Below are 14,487 nucleotides of genomic sequence, written 5' to 3'. Positions count from 1 at the left end.
TGCTGTCTCCATCTTTGAGCCTTTCTTGTGGAGTGGAATGACATTAGCCGTCCTCCAGTCCAACGGGACGCTGCCTGTACTAAGGGAGAGGTTGAAGAGCGCAGACAATGGCTCCGCCAAGACATCACTCAGCTCCCTAAGCACCCTGGGGTGCAAGTTGTCCGGCCCCATTGCTTTGTTAACCTTGAGCTTTGACAGCTCACCGTAGACACTGCTGGGCGTAAACTCAAAGTTACTAAACGGGTCAACTGAGCCAACCCTTGTCTGTAGCTGAGGGCCTTGCAACATATTCCTCCAAAGCAGTTTATCTAGCAGGAAAACAGAATGTCTTAGCAGACAGGTTGATTAGACTTTTTCAACCTCAAGAGTGGTCTCTCAGTTCAGCTGTTTTACGTCGGATATTCAAGGACTGGGGAACTCCACAGATCTCTTTGCATCTTCCCACAATCAAAAACTTCCAGTCTCTTGTTCCAGAATCTACACCACCCTCCCCCTCCCCCAATTGTCTAGAGTCTGATGCTTTTCTCCTCAACTGGCAAGACAACTTCCTTTATGCTTTCCTTCTAATCCCTCTACTTGGGAAAAGCTCTACTCAAACTTCACCAGGAACAGGCCACCATGATAACTCGTAGCACCTTAAAGGCCATGTCAGCCAAGGTTCCCTCTCCTTCTGCAACAAAGCAAAGGGGAACCCATCACACTACAGATCTTTCCAATGTTGCTGACACAGAACGAAGGATCTCTACTTAATCTCAGTCTGCACTCGCTAGCACTCACAGCATGGTATCTCTCACCCAGCAAGTACACTTTCTACACCAGTTTCAACCATTATTGAAGCTTCTAGAAGACCTTCCACATAGTGATGCTATTGTTTCAAGTGGACTCACTTCACAGTCTGATGAAATCTCCATTCACTAGATCCAATCACTTGTCCTTTCCCATCAGTTTTGGACTACCTTCTAGACCATTCAAACTCTGGTCTCAAAACTACTTCAGTCAGAGTTCATTTCGGCACTATTACAGCTTCTGGATAAAAACCATTATCGGTATATCCTTTAGTCTCCAGATTCATGAAAGACATTTTCCATACTAAACAACCAATCGAACCTCCTCCAGTTGCTTGGGATCTTAATGTTTTATACTTTCCACTTTGATGAAGTTCCTGTTTGAATCACTTTTCAACTACATCTCTTAACCTAACTTTTCAACTACATCTCTTAACCTAACTTTTCAACTACATCTCTTAACCTAACTTTTCAACTACATCTCTTAACCTAACTTTTCAACTACATCTCTTAACCTAACTTTGAAAGTAGTATTTCTAGTCTGCATCACATTGGCACATCGAGTCAGTGAGCTTCAAGCACTGGTGTTGGATCCACCTTTTACAATATTTTAGCACGACAGGGTGGTTTTTTGTACTTGGCCATCTCCCCAAAGTTGTCTCGGACTTTCATCTGAATTATTCCATAGTTCTGCCTGTCTTTCCAAGACCATTCCATCAGTAAGTGAACTATTCTATGTTACAACTCACAAATCCATTTTCTTGGTCAATGCCCTCTCTCTATGAAATGCCCTCCCATTAGATCTCTGTTTGGAAAACTCCTTAGAAAAATTAAAGGCTAAACTCAAGACTCTTCTTTTAAACATGCTTATAATTTCTAAATCTCATCTCTTTCAAATATTTCCCATATAGCTCTTTGAAGAATTAAAAAAAAGTTTATTTTGAAGCGAGCCCACCATAATGTATCTTCCCTCCTTCTACTCTCCTCCCTTTTATTATTTTCAATCTCGATGCATTTATTAACTTACATCTTATTTCTTCCCTCTTGTTTCGCGTACGTCTGTCTGTTCACGTTCTCTTTTTATTTTTTTTATTTTCATTTTAAATCCAAGATATAACTTATCTTTAATTTTAATTTTTAACTCTTTTCTTTTAAACTTCATTTTATTGTAAACCATTTAGATACATGTCTGATAAATGGTATATAAAAAATAAAGCCACTTGAAGCTATAAGCGTACTCTTGCTTATTACATGGATTGGACTAAACCTCACAAATCTTCCACTCAGCTGTTCTTATCATTCAATCTTAACAGACATGGAACTCCTCCTGTCACCACTCCTTTCACCATGGAACTCCTGTTGCCATCTCAGCATAGCTGGTGACTGTATCTCCTTTTGCTATACGTGGGCTGGGCTGTTGCTGGAGAACTGTTATCGCTGCACACAAAATTAGAGCAATGGTGACTTCAGTAGCTTACCTATGTTCCACTCCCATTGATGACATCTGTAAAGCAGCCACCTGGTCCTCAATTCATACCTTCATATCCCACTACTGTTTGGCGAATCATTCCATGCAGGATAGTTGGTTCGGCCAAGTAGTTCTACAAAATTTATTCTCCATTTAGACACCAACTTCCCTCCATCCTTTTTTTTTTTTTTTTTAAATCTTTATTCATTTTTACATCTTACAACAAGTGTATCAATAATTGACAATTGAAATTGAATACATCACTTGAATTTCTATCATATTTAACATTAATACATAAAATTTAACCCTTTCCTCCCACCCCTACCATAACATATGCAATCAAATATATCCTATAAAATATTATTTTTTTATTGATCCAAACATTTAATAAAATTCAGAATTTCCCCCCCCCCTCCCATCCCTTTACTTGCATTGTACTTATAATGGAAAAATGGTATGTATTCATTACAATAATTTGTCAATGGCCCCCAGATCTCTTTAAATTTTTTATAATTCCCTTTTTGTATAGCTATTGTTCTCTCCATTTTATAAATGTGACACAACGAGTTCCACCAAAAACTGTAATTAAGTCTGCTCCAATTTTTCCAATTATTTGTCATATGTTGTATGGCGACTCCTGTCATAATCAATAAAAGCTTATTATTGTTTAATTAAATTTGGCTCTTTGTTCTCATTGACATACTGAATAGAATCGTATCATACGATAAAGCCACAGGATTCTCCAATAAACAATATATTTGGGTCCAAATTGATTTCCAAAAGATCAAGATAAAGGGACAATAGTATAACAAATGATCTAGTGTCCCAATCTCAAGATTACAATGCCAGCATCTATTAAACTTAGATCTGTTTAACTTCTGTAATCTAACTGGGGTCCAAAATGCTCTATGTAAAAGGAAAAACCAAGTTTGTCTCATAGGTGCGGACATTGTACATCTCATCCACCAAGACCAAATTTGTGGCCATTGAGACGCAGAAATTTGCTGCTTAATCTCAATGCTCCAAATATCCCTGTCCAGTTTTAGTTTTTTTTATTTACAAATCTGTTTATCAATTTATACCACTGTGCGGCCTGGTGTCCCAAGAAGTTCACCTGAAAGCATAAAAATTCCAAATTATATTGCATATTAAGATTTTTCCATTCAGGGATCCCTGCCTGAATGGTTTCCATCCTTTTTGCTTTTGCCAGGCTCAGAGACATGACCCTGGCAGCTAGGGAGTCTCATGTGAAAATATGCTGCCATTCTTGTCCTAAAATAAATCACAGTTACGTATCTGTAATGGGTGTTGTCCAACGACAGCAGGCAGATATTCTCACAACCCTCCCACTCCCCTAGTTGGCTTCTTAAGCTTTTTTATGGAACTGATGGTCCCACGAACCGATGTCGGGTGGGAAGGCATGTGCGGTACAGGCAATCTCAACTTTCAAAATTTTTTAAGTGACTTTCGCACTGTCTGTACCGGGCCTTGTGAATGACATCGCTCCCATGTGAGAATATCTGCCTGCTGTCCTCGGATAACACCCATTACAGGTAAGTAACTGTTCTATTCCTTGTATTTATTGCATGCATTTCTTAATAATAACCATTATCCCAGGACAAGCAGGCAGCATATTCTTAACGCATGGGTGACGTCACTGACGGAGCCCCGGTACGGACCTTTTTAACTAGAAAGTTCTAGTTCGCCGCACCGCACATGCGTGAGTGCCTTCCCGCCCGACGGAGGAGTGCGTGGTCCCCAGTTTCTTCGTTTCCGCGGAGCGAAGAAGACGCATGTGTTTTCAACGGCCGTTGAAAAACTAATTTTTGCCTTCCCGCTCGCGTATTTTCTCACTTTTTCCTATTTTTCTTATCGGATTCCCTTATTTTTGTTTTTAAAAAAAAAAAATCGTCGAGTTTTCCTTATTTTTTCAGGCCAGCCCCGGCGGGGCCTGTTGCCACCATACAGGCCTCTGGATTCAATTTTGCGGAGGCCGTGTTTCCCTTCATGCCCCCTCAACCGGGTTTTAAGAAGTGCCAGCGGTGTGCACGCCCGATCTCCCTCACCGACCCACACAATTGGTGCCTCCAGTGCTTGGGTCCAGAGCATCGGGCTGACACCTGCACCCGCTGTGCTACGCTTAAAAAGCGTACTTTGAAAAATCGGCAGATCCAGCAAAATATTTTGTTTGGTACCGGATCTGCCATGGAACCGGCTGCGACGTCGACGGCACCACAAAAGTCGGCACCGACGACATCGACACCACCGGACCCTTCCTCGGGGTCATTGGGCCCAGGTAAGCCGGCTAAGAAGCCTCCCACTTCCCTTGAGCGCCCTCCTGCCACGGTTGCGACACCGGCCCTCCCGGCACCGCACCGGCCCCGCAAACGCTCTGCTCCGATCTCAGTGAGTGCCTCATCATCGGCCTCCTCATCGCCGGAGCGTAGAGCGGCACCTATGGTACCGAAGAAGAAAAAAGCGGTACCGGTGCCTCCCCTGGACGACCGCATCGCGGCCATACTCCAAACACAGTTACAGGAGCAGCTGCAACAACAGCTCCAACAACTGTTGCCGGCGTTGCTGGCACCGCACCTTCCGGTACAGGACCGGTCCGAGCCTCACACTGTCCCATCGGTGTCGACCCCCTCGGTACCGATTAATACTTCCATGCCGGTGCTCTTGGCAGAAACACCTACAGTACATACCCGTGATGCTGCCGACCCTGTCCGGTCCCAGGAACGACATCGGTCTTCCTCACCCGGTACCGCCTCGGTGCGCTCAGGCAAATCTCTTTCAAAGACCCGCCATGCCGAGCCCTCCACACCGATGTCCAAACGTACGCACCCTGACGTTAGGGACCCAGATTTGTGGGAAGACTCCCCTCACGGTACCGAGGAGGACGCTTCATCAACCGATGAAGAAACCTCCATGACCGACACCGTCTCAAAACCAGAGCAATCCTCTTTCTCCAAATTCCTTAGGGAGATGTCAGCAGCTCTTTCCATTCCCTTAGAGTCCGACTCTAAAAAGTCTCAGGCTTTCCTCGATGCCCTAGACTTTGAGCAACCTCCCAAAGAATTTCTGAAGTTGCCCGTCCACGACATCTTACGGGAAACTTTCTATAAAAACTGGGAAGCTCCCCTCACGGTTCCTGGAGCCCCTCGTAAATTGGATAGCTTGTACCGGGTTATTCCAATCCCAGGGTTTGACAAACCTCAATTGCCCCACGAGTCCCTCCTGGTGGAATCTACTTTGAAAAAATCTCAGGGTTCTAGTGTATATGCCTCCACCCCTCCTGGCAGAGAGGGAAAAACCATGGATAAATTTGGTAAGCGCCTTTTTCAAAATGCCATGTTAGCCAATAGAGCCAACAACTACACCTTCCACTTCTCCTTCTACATGAAGCATCTGGTGCAACAGCTCTCCTCCTTACAGAAATATCTTCCTGAACGTAAGGTCCCTCTTTTCCAGCAACATATTTCCAGCCTCCTCCAACTCAGGAAATTCATGGTTCGCTCCATCTACCACTCATTTGAGCTGACCTCTCGCGCATCTGCCATGGCGGTGGCTATGCGCCGTTTGGCATGGCTGAGAATCTCTGACCTAGACATTAACCACCAGGACCGCCTGGCTAACGCACCTTGTCTGGGTGATGAAATCTTCGGAGAGTCCCTGGACTCAACAACCCAGAAACTCTCAGCACATGAGACCAGATGGGACACTCTGATTAAACCTAAAAAGAAGACTCCACCTGCTCGCACCTACAGACAGCAGTCTTCCTACCAGCGCAGGTTCTCGGCCAGACCTCTCAACCCGCCTCAACAGCAGCCACGCCGACCTCGGCAACAACATCAAACTCAGGCTCGCTCTCAGTCTTACCAACCTGCCAAGCCTCTACCTCCGTCAAAACCATCTCAGCCCTTTTGACTCTTTTCTCCAGGGCATAGCCAGTCTCCCAACATCATTGCCTCTTCCTCAGCCTATTGGAGGACGCCTCCAACTCTTCCTCAGCCGTTGGGAGGTCATCACATCAGACCAATGGGTCCTCAACATCATTCGCCACGGCTACTCTCTCAACTTCCAGACTCTTCCACCAGACAATCCTCCCATAGAGTCTGCTTCTCACTCCTCCCAAACCCCCCTCCTCCTGAGGGAGGTCCAATCCCTCCTTTTTCTCAATGCCATCGAAGAGGTGTTTCCGGACCAAAGGGGTCAGGGATTCTACTCCCGCTACTTCCTGGTTCCCAAGAAGACAGGAGACCTCCGCCCCATCCTCGATCTCAGGGACCTCAACAAGTGTCTGGTCAAAGAGAAGTTCAGAATGCTCTCCCTGGCCACGCTTTACCCTCTTCTCTCTCAACACGACTGGCTATGTTCCCTGGACCTCAAAGAGGCCTACACTCACATCCCCATCAATCTGAATTCACGTCGCTACCTCCGCTTTCAGATTCAGCACCGCCACTATCAGTACAAGGTACTACCTTTTGGCCTCGCATCATCGCCCAGGGTGTTCACCAAGTGCCTTATTGTGGTAGCGGCCTTCCTCAGGTCTCACAACCTCCAGGTGTTCTCCTACTTGGACGATTGGTTGGTGAAAGCAACTACGTCTCCACTTGTGCTGCAAGCCACTCATCACACTATCTCTTTCCTCCATCTCTTGGGGTTCGAGATCAACTACCCCAAGTCGCATCTGCTTCCCACACAGCGACTTCAGTTCATCGGAGCAGTTCTCGACACCACTCTGATGAGGGCGTTTCTCCCCTTCGACCGACACCGGACCCTGCTCCACCTCTGTCGTCAGGTGCTCCTTCATCAAACCATCCCAGCTCGACAGATGATGGTCCTCTTGGGCCACATGGCCTCGACAGTCCATGTACTTCCTCTGGCGCGACTCCACCTCAGGACACCTCAGTGGACTCTAGCCAACCAATGGTCACAGACCACGGATCCTCTTTCTCATCCCATCTCTGTGACATCGTCTCTTCAGCAATCTCTTCAATGGTGGTTGAACTCCTCCAATCTTTCCAGGGGTCTACTCTTTCATCTACCCCCTCACTCCATGATCATAACCACGGATGCCTCCCCCTATGCTTGGGGAGCTCACCTGGGAGATCTACGCACCCAGGGACTCTGGACCCCTCAGGAGCGTCAACATCACATCAATTTCCTGGAACTAAGAGCCATGTTCTATGCTCTCAAGGCTTTCCAGCACCTTCTCTGCCCTCAGGTTCTTCTCCTGTGCACAGACAATCAAGTCGCCATGTACTACATAAACAAGCAAGGCGGCACCGGATCTCGCCTCCTCTGTCAGGAGGCCCTCCGCATCTGGACCTGGGCCACGGACCACAGTCTCTTCCTCAAGGCTGTCTACATCCAGGGCGAACAGAACTCCCTGGCCGACAATCTCAGCCGCATCCTTCAACCTCACGAGTGGACTCTGGACACTCCGCTCCATCTTTGCTCGCTGGGGCACTCCACAGGTGGACCTCTTTGCAGCTCCTCACAACCATCAGCTGCCCCAGTTCTGTTCCAGACTCTTCTCTCCTCACCGTCTGGCCCCGGATGCATTCCTGCTCGACTGGACGGATCGGATCCTCTATGCCTTTCCTCCACTCCCTCTGATGTTGCGGATGTTATACAAACTCCGCAGGGACAGGGCCACCATGATTCTCATCGCCCCTCGGTGGCCTCGCCAACACTGGTTCTCCCTCCTGCTTCAGCTCAGCTCCAGGGAGCTCATTCCTCTTCCTGTGTTTCCTACTCTACTTACACAGCAGCATCAGTCTCTACTACATCCCAATCTGTCTTCGCTCCACCTGACAGCTTGGTTTCTCTCGGGCTGACCTCTCCAGAGAATCTGTCTCAGCCTGTCCGTCACATTTTGGATGCCTCCAGGAAACCGGCCACTCTCCAATGTTACCATCAGAAGTGGACCCGGTTTTCCTCTTGGTGTCTCCTGCATCATCACGATCCCACCTCATTGGCGGTGGAAACTGTACTGGACTATTTGCTCTCTCTGTCCGATGCTGGCCTCAAGTCTACCTCAATCAGAGTCCACCTCAGTGCCATCACTGCGTTTCATGAGCCTATCCTCGGAAAACCTCTCACGGCTCATCCTCTGGTTTCCCGGTTCATGAGAGGCCTCTTCAATGTCAAACCACCTCTGAAGCCTCCTCCTGTCGTCTGGGACCTGAATGTGGTTTTATCAGCCCTCATGAAACCTCCTTTTGAGCCTCTTGCCACAACTTCGCTCAAACTTCTAACATGGAAGGTGCTTTTCCTCATTGACATCACCTCTGCCAGGAGGTGTTAGTGAGCTGCATGCACTGGTCGCCGATCCACTGTTTTTCATCATGACAAGGTGGTTCTGCGTACCCATCCTAAATTCCTCCCCAAAGTGGTCTCGGCTTTTCACCTCAACCAGTCCATTGTGTTGCCTGTCTTTTTCCCTAAACCCATTCTCATCCTGGGGAACAGGCGTTGCACACGCTGGATTGTAAGCGTGCCCTTGCATACTACCTTGACCTTACCAGGGCTCACCGCTCGTCTCCTCAGCTCTTTCTGACCTTCGATCCTAACCGTCTAGGTCGTCCTGTCTCTAAACGGACGCTTTCCAACTGGCTTGCTGCCTGCATTGCGTTCTGTTATGCTCGGGCCGGTCTCTCACTGGAAGGTGCTGTCACGGCCCACAGGGTCAGAGCTATGGCTGCTTCTGTGGCTTTCCTCCGTTCCACGCCCATCGAGGAAATCTGCAAGGCTGCCACTTGGTCCTCAGTTCACACGTTCACTACTCACTACTGTCTGGATGCCTTCTCCAGACGGGATGGACACTTCGGCCAATCTGTGTTACAAAATTTATTTTCCTAATGGCCAACCATCCCTCCTCCCTCTCTGTTAGCTTGGAGGTCACCCATGCGTTAAGAATATGCTGCCTGCTTGTCCTGGGATAAAGCACAGTTACTTACCGTGACAGGTGTTATCCAGGGACAGCAGGCAGATATTCTTACGTCCCACCCTCCTCCCCGGGTTGGCTTCTTAGCTGGCTTATCTTAACTGGGGACCACGCACTCCTCCGTCGGGCGGGAAGGCACTCGCGCATGCGCGGTGCGGCCAACTAGAACTTTCTAGTTAAAAAGGTCCGTACCGGGGCTCCGTCGGTGACGTCACCCATGCGTTAAGAATATCTGCCTGCTGTCCCTGGATAACACCTGTTACGGTAAGTAACTGTGCTTTTTGACAGAGAGAGTATTCAAAGCAGAATATATTTCCATAGGGCTTCCAGCTCTGTTTCAAGTGAAGGCTCATGTTACCAAACCCCAACCCTTCTTCCAGCTTCTTCCAGGAATCCCCCACTATTTTAGGTCACCCAATCCAATACAGCTAGTGTGGTCATCATTGTGATAGTTCTCAGCCAGCTGCATTTGATAAGAGGAGGCAATGATATGAGCCAAGTTAAAACATATACACTGGATTTCTGAATTGATGTAAATGACTTTGAGCCCATTTGCCATCCTATACTTAATCTCTGCAGCATCCCCAACTAGCCCAGGAAGCAGAAAATACAATGCAGGGATCAAATTTGGGACCTTGCTACATTGCAGTCCTATAGAATACATATGACAGAAGATGTAGTTAAATTATTGTACTATGCCATAGTTTATCATATGCTGTATAAGTGCTGAAAAATGTATATACAGAAATTACCAACATGTAATTGCTTTTAAAATATTATTTTTGAATCATGAGTTGTAGGTAAATGATCAGATCTATTTAGAGTTACTGGACATTAGTGCCAAGGCTCATAAATAGGTTCATATATGCAGGATCAGATACTCAACATCTTATTTTTTTTCTTAGTTCATAAATCTGTTGCTTGGGACATTGCCTCGGCTTGAGCCATCAGAGGGCAAACTTGTACTACCAACTGACACCAGAGCTTTACAACGACACTTGTGTATTGTGCAACTATCCCGATTGCTTGGTTTTTATCATGCAATGGACAAAAAACAGAAGCTAGATGCAGTGCAGGAGCTGACATTGCGATATAGACATGGCCTACAGTTTGGTGAGTTATTTTCTTTTACTTCTTATCCATCCTTGTAATTTGATATTACTTTAAAGCCTTTTTAAAGGTACCATGTAGAGACTAGAGAATGACATGGGGACAAATTTTTCCTTGTCCCTGCCCCATTCCTGTAAGCTCAGCCTTAACTGCATAGACTTCGAACACTTATGATTTTAAAGTATTTGAGGCTTGTGCAAATGAGGACGGAGCTTTCAGTAATGGGGTAGAGACAGGAAAAGAGCTCGCCGGGATGGGAGAATGAGTTCCCGTGGGGACGGGGAGAAATTTGTCCCCATGTCATTCTCTAGTAGAGACCAATCGGATTTCAGCTTTGGTACCAAAACTGCATTTGGCAAAGCTTCAGATTTATCTGAGAATACCAGTGCATTTTCAGTTGGACCTACCTTAGAAGCTCAAGTTGCTTTTGCCCCTGCCCATGCCAGTTCCAGTCTCAAAATGGCTGCCATAACCTCCAGTTGTAGTCTTGTGAGACTGCTGTGGGAGGATCTGGCAGCTGTTTTGAATACAGAGCCAGCATGGGCAAGAGTGACTCAGGATTACTCCTTCTCCAACTAGGCAACTGGTCCACCAGGTCTTCTAAGATAGGCCAATGGTGGCTCTTGTAGTTGGAGAAGTGGGGAGGGGAGGACCTTTTTTTGGGTTGTGTTTTTTGTTTTTTTTTTTGCCAAAAACTGTGCGGTGAATTGCAGCCAAAATAGAGAGCCCAGTTTGTCACTATCTGTCTAAATATCATGCCTGTGCAAGCCAAAAATTTCTTATTGGCTTAGATAAGAAACATTTTTCTCTAGGTCTGAAATGCTCAATACTATAAAACTGAAGTAGCGACAGCTTTGTTCCTCTGCAGACCTCAAGCAAATAACTTCCTCAAGCCAAGTCTACTGTACCATAGCACACGGTAGTACTGCTTATCCAGCCTCTCTGCTATCACGTCTTCTAAGACCTTAAAGTTATCTGTTTCTTTTGATTATTTTTTTTTCTTTAGCCTAGTCATCTAGACCAGAGTTCTTCAACCTTTTTACACCCGTGGACCGGCAGAAATAAAAGAATTATTTTATGGACCGGCAAACTAATAGGACTAAAATTTAAAAACCCAGTTTACGCTCCATTTCCGCGAGCTCGGTCCCCGCAAACCATCTGATCCCATCTGCACAAGCCGCAATTATGATTTTATATTGAACGCATTTTATTAAAGTATCAAAAGAAACAATATTCTGAACAATTGTGATTTTAAAATACAAATATACAGAGCACGGACCAACAAAACCCCTGTCTCCCCTCCCCTTCACATATATCCCCTCTACTATCAAGAAAACTGAACAAGCCAAGTTCATAGAAATATCATGCTAACAGAATACTGCAGTCCCCAGTTATGTCTCTAGCAAGATATATATTTCAAATCTGATATATTCTAATCACAAAATAGAAATAAAATTATTTGTTTCTACCTTTTGTTGCCTCTGGTTTCTGCTTTCATCTTCTTTTCACTCTCTTCCTTCCAGCGTCTGCCCTCTCTGTCTCTTCAATCCAGCATCTGCCCCTTCCATCTACTGTCTGACCTCTCCCCCTTCCATATGGTATTTGTCTTCTTTCTATGCCCCTCTCTCCTTTTTACACGATTCACTCCAGCTTCACTGCTCTCTTCATTTTTATCTCTCCTACACCAGATCTAGCATCTTTGTCCCTCTCAATTTCTCTGCTGACCCTCCCTTCCCATCTCATTCCTATCTCTCCCATTCCCCTCCTCTAATCTCTCTGCAAGCTGTTTCGTTCATTTTTTCTTCTCCCTTCCCTCCTCCCCCTGTCCAGCAGTAACTCTCTTCCTTTTCCTTTCCCTCTCCCTCCTCCCCTCCCAGCAGCATCTCTCCTTCTCCCTCCCTCCAGGTCCAGTAGCAGCTGTCCCTTTTCCCCCCCCTTGCCCAGCAGCTTCCCAGACTCCTTTCCCTCTTCCCCCTGTCCAGCAGTAACTCTCTTCCTTTTCCTTTCCCTCCTCCCCTCCCAGCAGCATCTCTCCTTCTCCAGGTCCAGTAACAGCTGTCCCTTTTTTTTTTTTTTTCACCATGCCAGCAGTTTTCTCCCCTCCCAGCAACTCTCCTTACTTACCAGCGCTGCGATTCAGTAAGGCAGCCTCGGTTCCTTTGTTGGGTCGCACCGCCTCTGAGGAAAGCGGAAGTTGCATCATCAGAGGCGGCCCGACTCAGCAAAAGCTCCAAGGCTTCCTTTCTGAATCGCTGCGCTTGTAAAGAGAGCCGCTGGGAGGGAAGAAAGCACAGTTGGAGGCTCCCCATTCTATCTCCGGCCCTGCGCTCCTGTGCGGACCGGCAGGAATTTTCTGCGGACCGGCACCGGTCCGCGGACCGGCGGTTGAAGAACTGTGATCTAGACTCAAGTTTTCCAGCTATAAATGAGAAAGAATTTGGATCTAGCTAGGTACTTTGGGGCCTGGGTTGGCCACTGTTGGAAACAGGATTCAGGGCTTGATGGACCTCCGGTCTGTCCCAGTATAGCAGTTCTTATGTTCTTAATTTGCATGACCTGCCTCCATTGTACTTCATACTTATGTATTATCCCAGGACAAGCAGGCAGCATATTCTTGACTGATGGGTGACGGCACCGACGGAGCCCCGGTACGGACACTTTTAGAGTGATTGCACTCTAAGAACTTGGAAAGTTCTAGAGACCGCACCGCGCATGCGCGAGTGCCTTCCCGCCCGACCCCGACGCGCGGTCCCTCAGTTTCTTAGTTTCCGCGGAGCTAAGAAGTCGCATTTTCAACGGCTGTTGAAATATTTTTTCATTCGCCTTCCCGCTCGCGTAAACTTTTTCGGGTTCTTTTTGCCCTTCCTTTTTTCTTTCTTTTAAAAAAAAAAAAAAAAAAAAATTTTTCTCTTGTTTTTGTCAAGTTTCTCGATTTGACCCGGCGGGGCCTACTGCCATCATCGAGGCCTCGGCCTTCGATTTGGCAGAAGCCGTTTTTACGTTCATGCCCCCCCAGCCCGGGTTCAAGAAGTGCCAGCGGTGTGCACGGCCTATTTCCCTTACAGACCCGCACAACTGGTGCCTTCAGTGTCTGGGTCCGGAACATCAGGCCTCTACCTGCACCCGCTGTGCCACTTTGAAAAAGCGGACTCTCAAAAATCGAGAGATACAGCAGAGACTGCTTTTCGGCACCGACATGTCCGACCCCGCGTCTTCGGCGCCGGTCTCGGTACCTGTTTCGTCGGCACCCACCTCATCGACGCCACGCGATACCGCGTCGACGTCGCAGCATGCAGGTAAGCCGGCTAAGAAGCCTTCCCCGCTGGAACGTCCTCCGGTCTCCATTGCAGAGAGTCCAATCCTGCCGACCGTGAGGCGCCAGCGGAAGCGCTCCGCCCCTATTGAGGTGAGTCCCTCGACATCGGGCTCCTCATCTCCGGGGCGTCGAGCGGCACCGCAGGTACCGCAGAAGAAAAAAGCGGTACCGGTGCCCTCCCTTGATGATCGCATTGCGGCCATCTTGCAGGTACAGCTGAAGGAACAGCTCAAACAACTCCTTCCAGCTCTCCTGACACCGAGCCCTCCGGTATCGGTCCCCACTGAGCAACCGGTACCGATCGTGGAACAGCCCGTATTGTCACCATCCACTCCTTCGGTACCGGTACACTTGACCTCATCGGCATCGATGCCTGTCCTCGCACCGGAGCCTAGGTCTCATCACCAATCGGTGCAGACATCGGCTCCGGTGCGACCGATAACATCGCCCGGTACCGCGTCGGTGAGGTCGGGTAAGTCGGTACAGAAGTCCCGACACCGAGAACCATCCACCCCTGAGTCTCGGGACCGTGGTCCCCATGTTCGAGACCCTGATCTGTGGGGCGACTCTGAAGAACCTCTTCAGTCAGAAGGGGAGTGTTCTTCAGAGGAGGACGAGCCTGTTCTGCAGGATATTTCCTCCAAACCTGATTCCACCTCTTTCTCTTCTTTTTTAAGAGATATGTGTGAATCTCTTTCCATTCCTTTGGAGGCTGAGTCTAAAAAGTCCAAAGCTTTTTTGGACGCTCTTGATTTTGACCAGCCTCCAAAGGAATTCTTGAAACTCCCTTTACATGACATCTTGAGGGAGACCTTTTACAAAAATCTGGAGACTCCTCTTACTATCCCGGGAGCCC

The 14,487-nt window shown here is 47.5% G+C and overlaps 1 protein-coding gene across 4 annotated transcripts in view; it reads left to right on the top strand.

The window, feature by feature from the left end:
- Positions 1–14,487, top strand: part of NAA25 (N-alpha-acetyltransferase 25, NatB auxiliary subunit) — a 209,941-nt gene that overhangs the window by 88,928 nt on the left and 106,526 nt on the right. For all 4 annotated transcript variants that reach the window (XM_033956518.1, XM_033956515.1, XM_033956517.1 and 1 more), the window contains exon 12: positions 10,111–10,318. In XM_033956518.1, coding sequence (XP_033812409.1) covers positions 10,111–10,318 — 208 coding nt within the window. The remainder of the gene's footprint in view (positions 1–10,110; positions 10,319–14,487) is intronic.

This window comes from Geotrypetes seraphini, chromosome 8, assembly GCF_902459505.1.
Source record: "Geotrypetes seraphini chromosome 8, aGeoSer1.1, whole genome shotgun sequence".
NCBI classification, from domain to species: domain Eukaryota; kingdom Metazoa; phylum Chordata; class Amphibia; order Gymnophiona; family Dermophiidae; genus Geotrypetes; species Geotrypetes seraphini.
The sequence above is the reverse complement of the archived record's forward strand: the minus strand, read 5'-3'. Positions and strand labels throughout refer to the sequence as shown.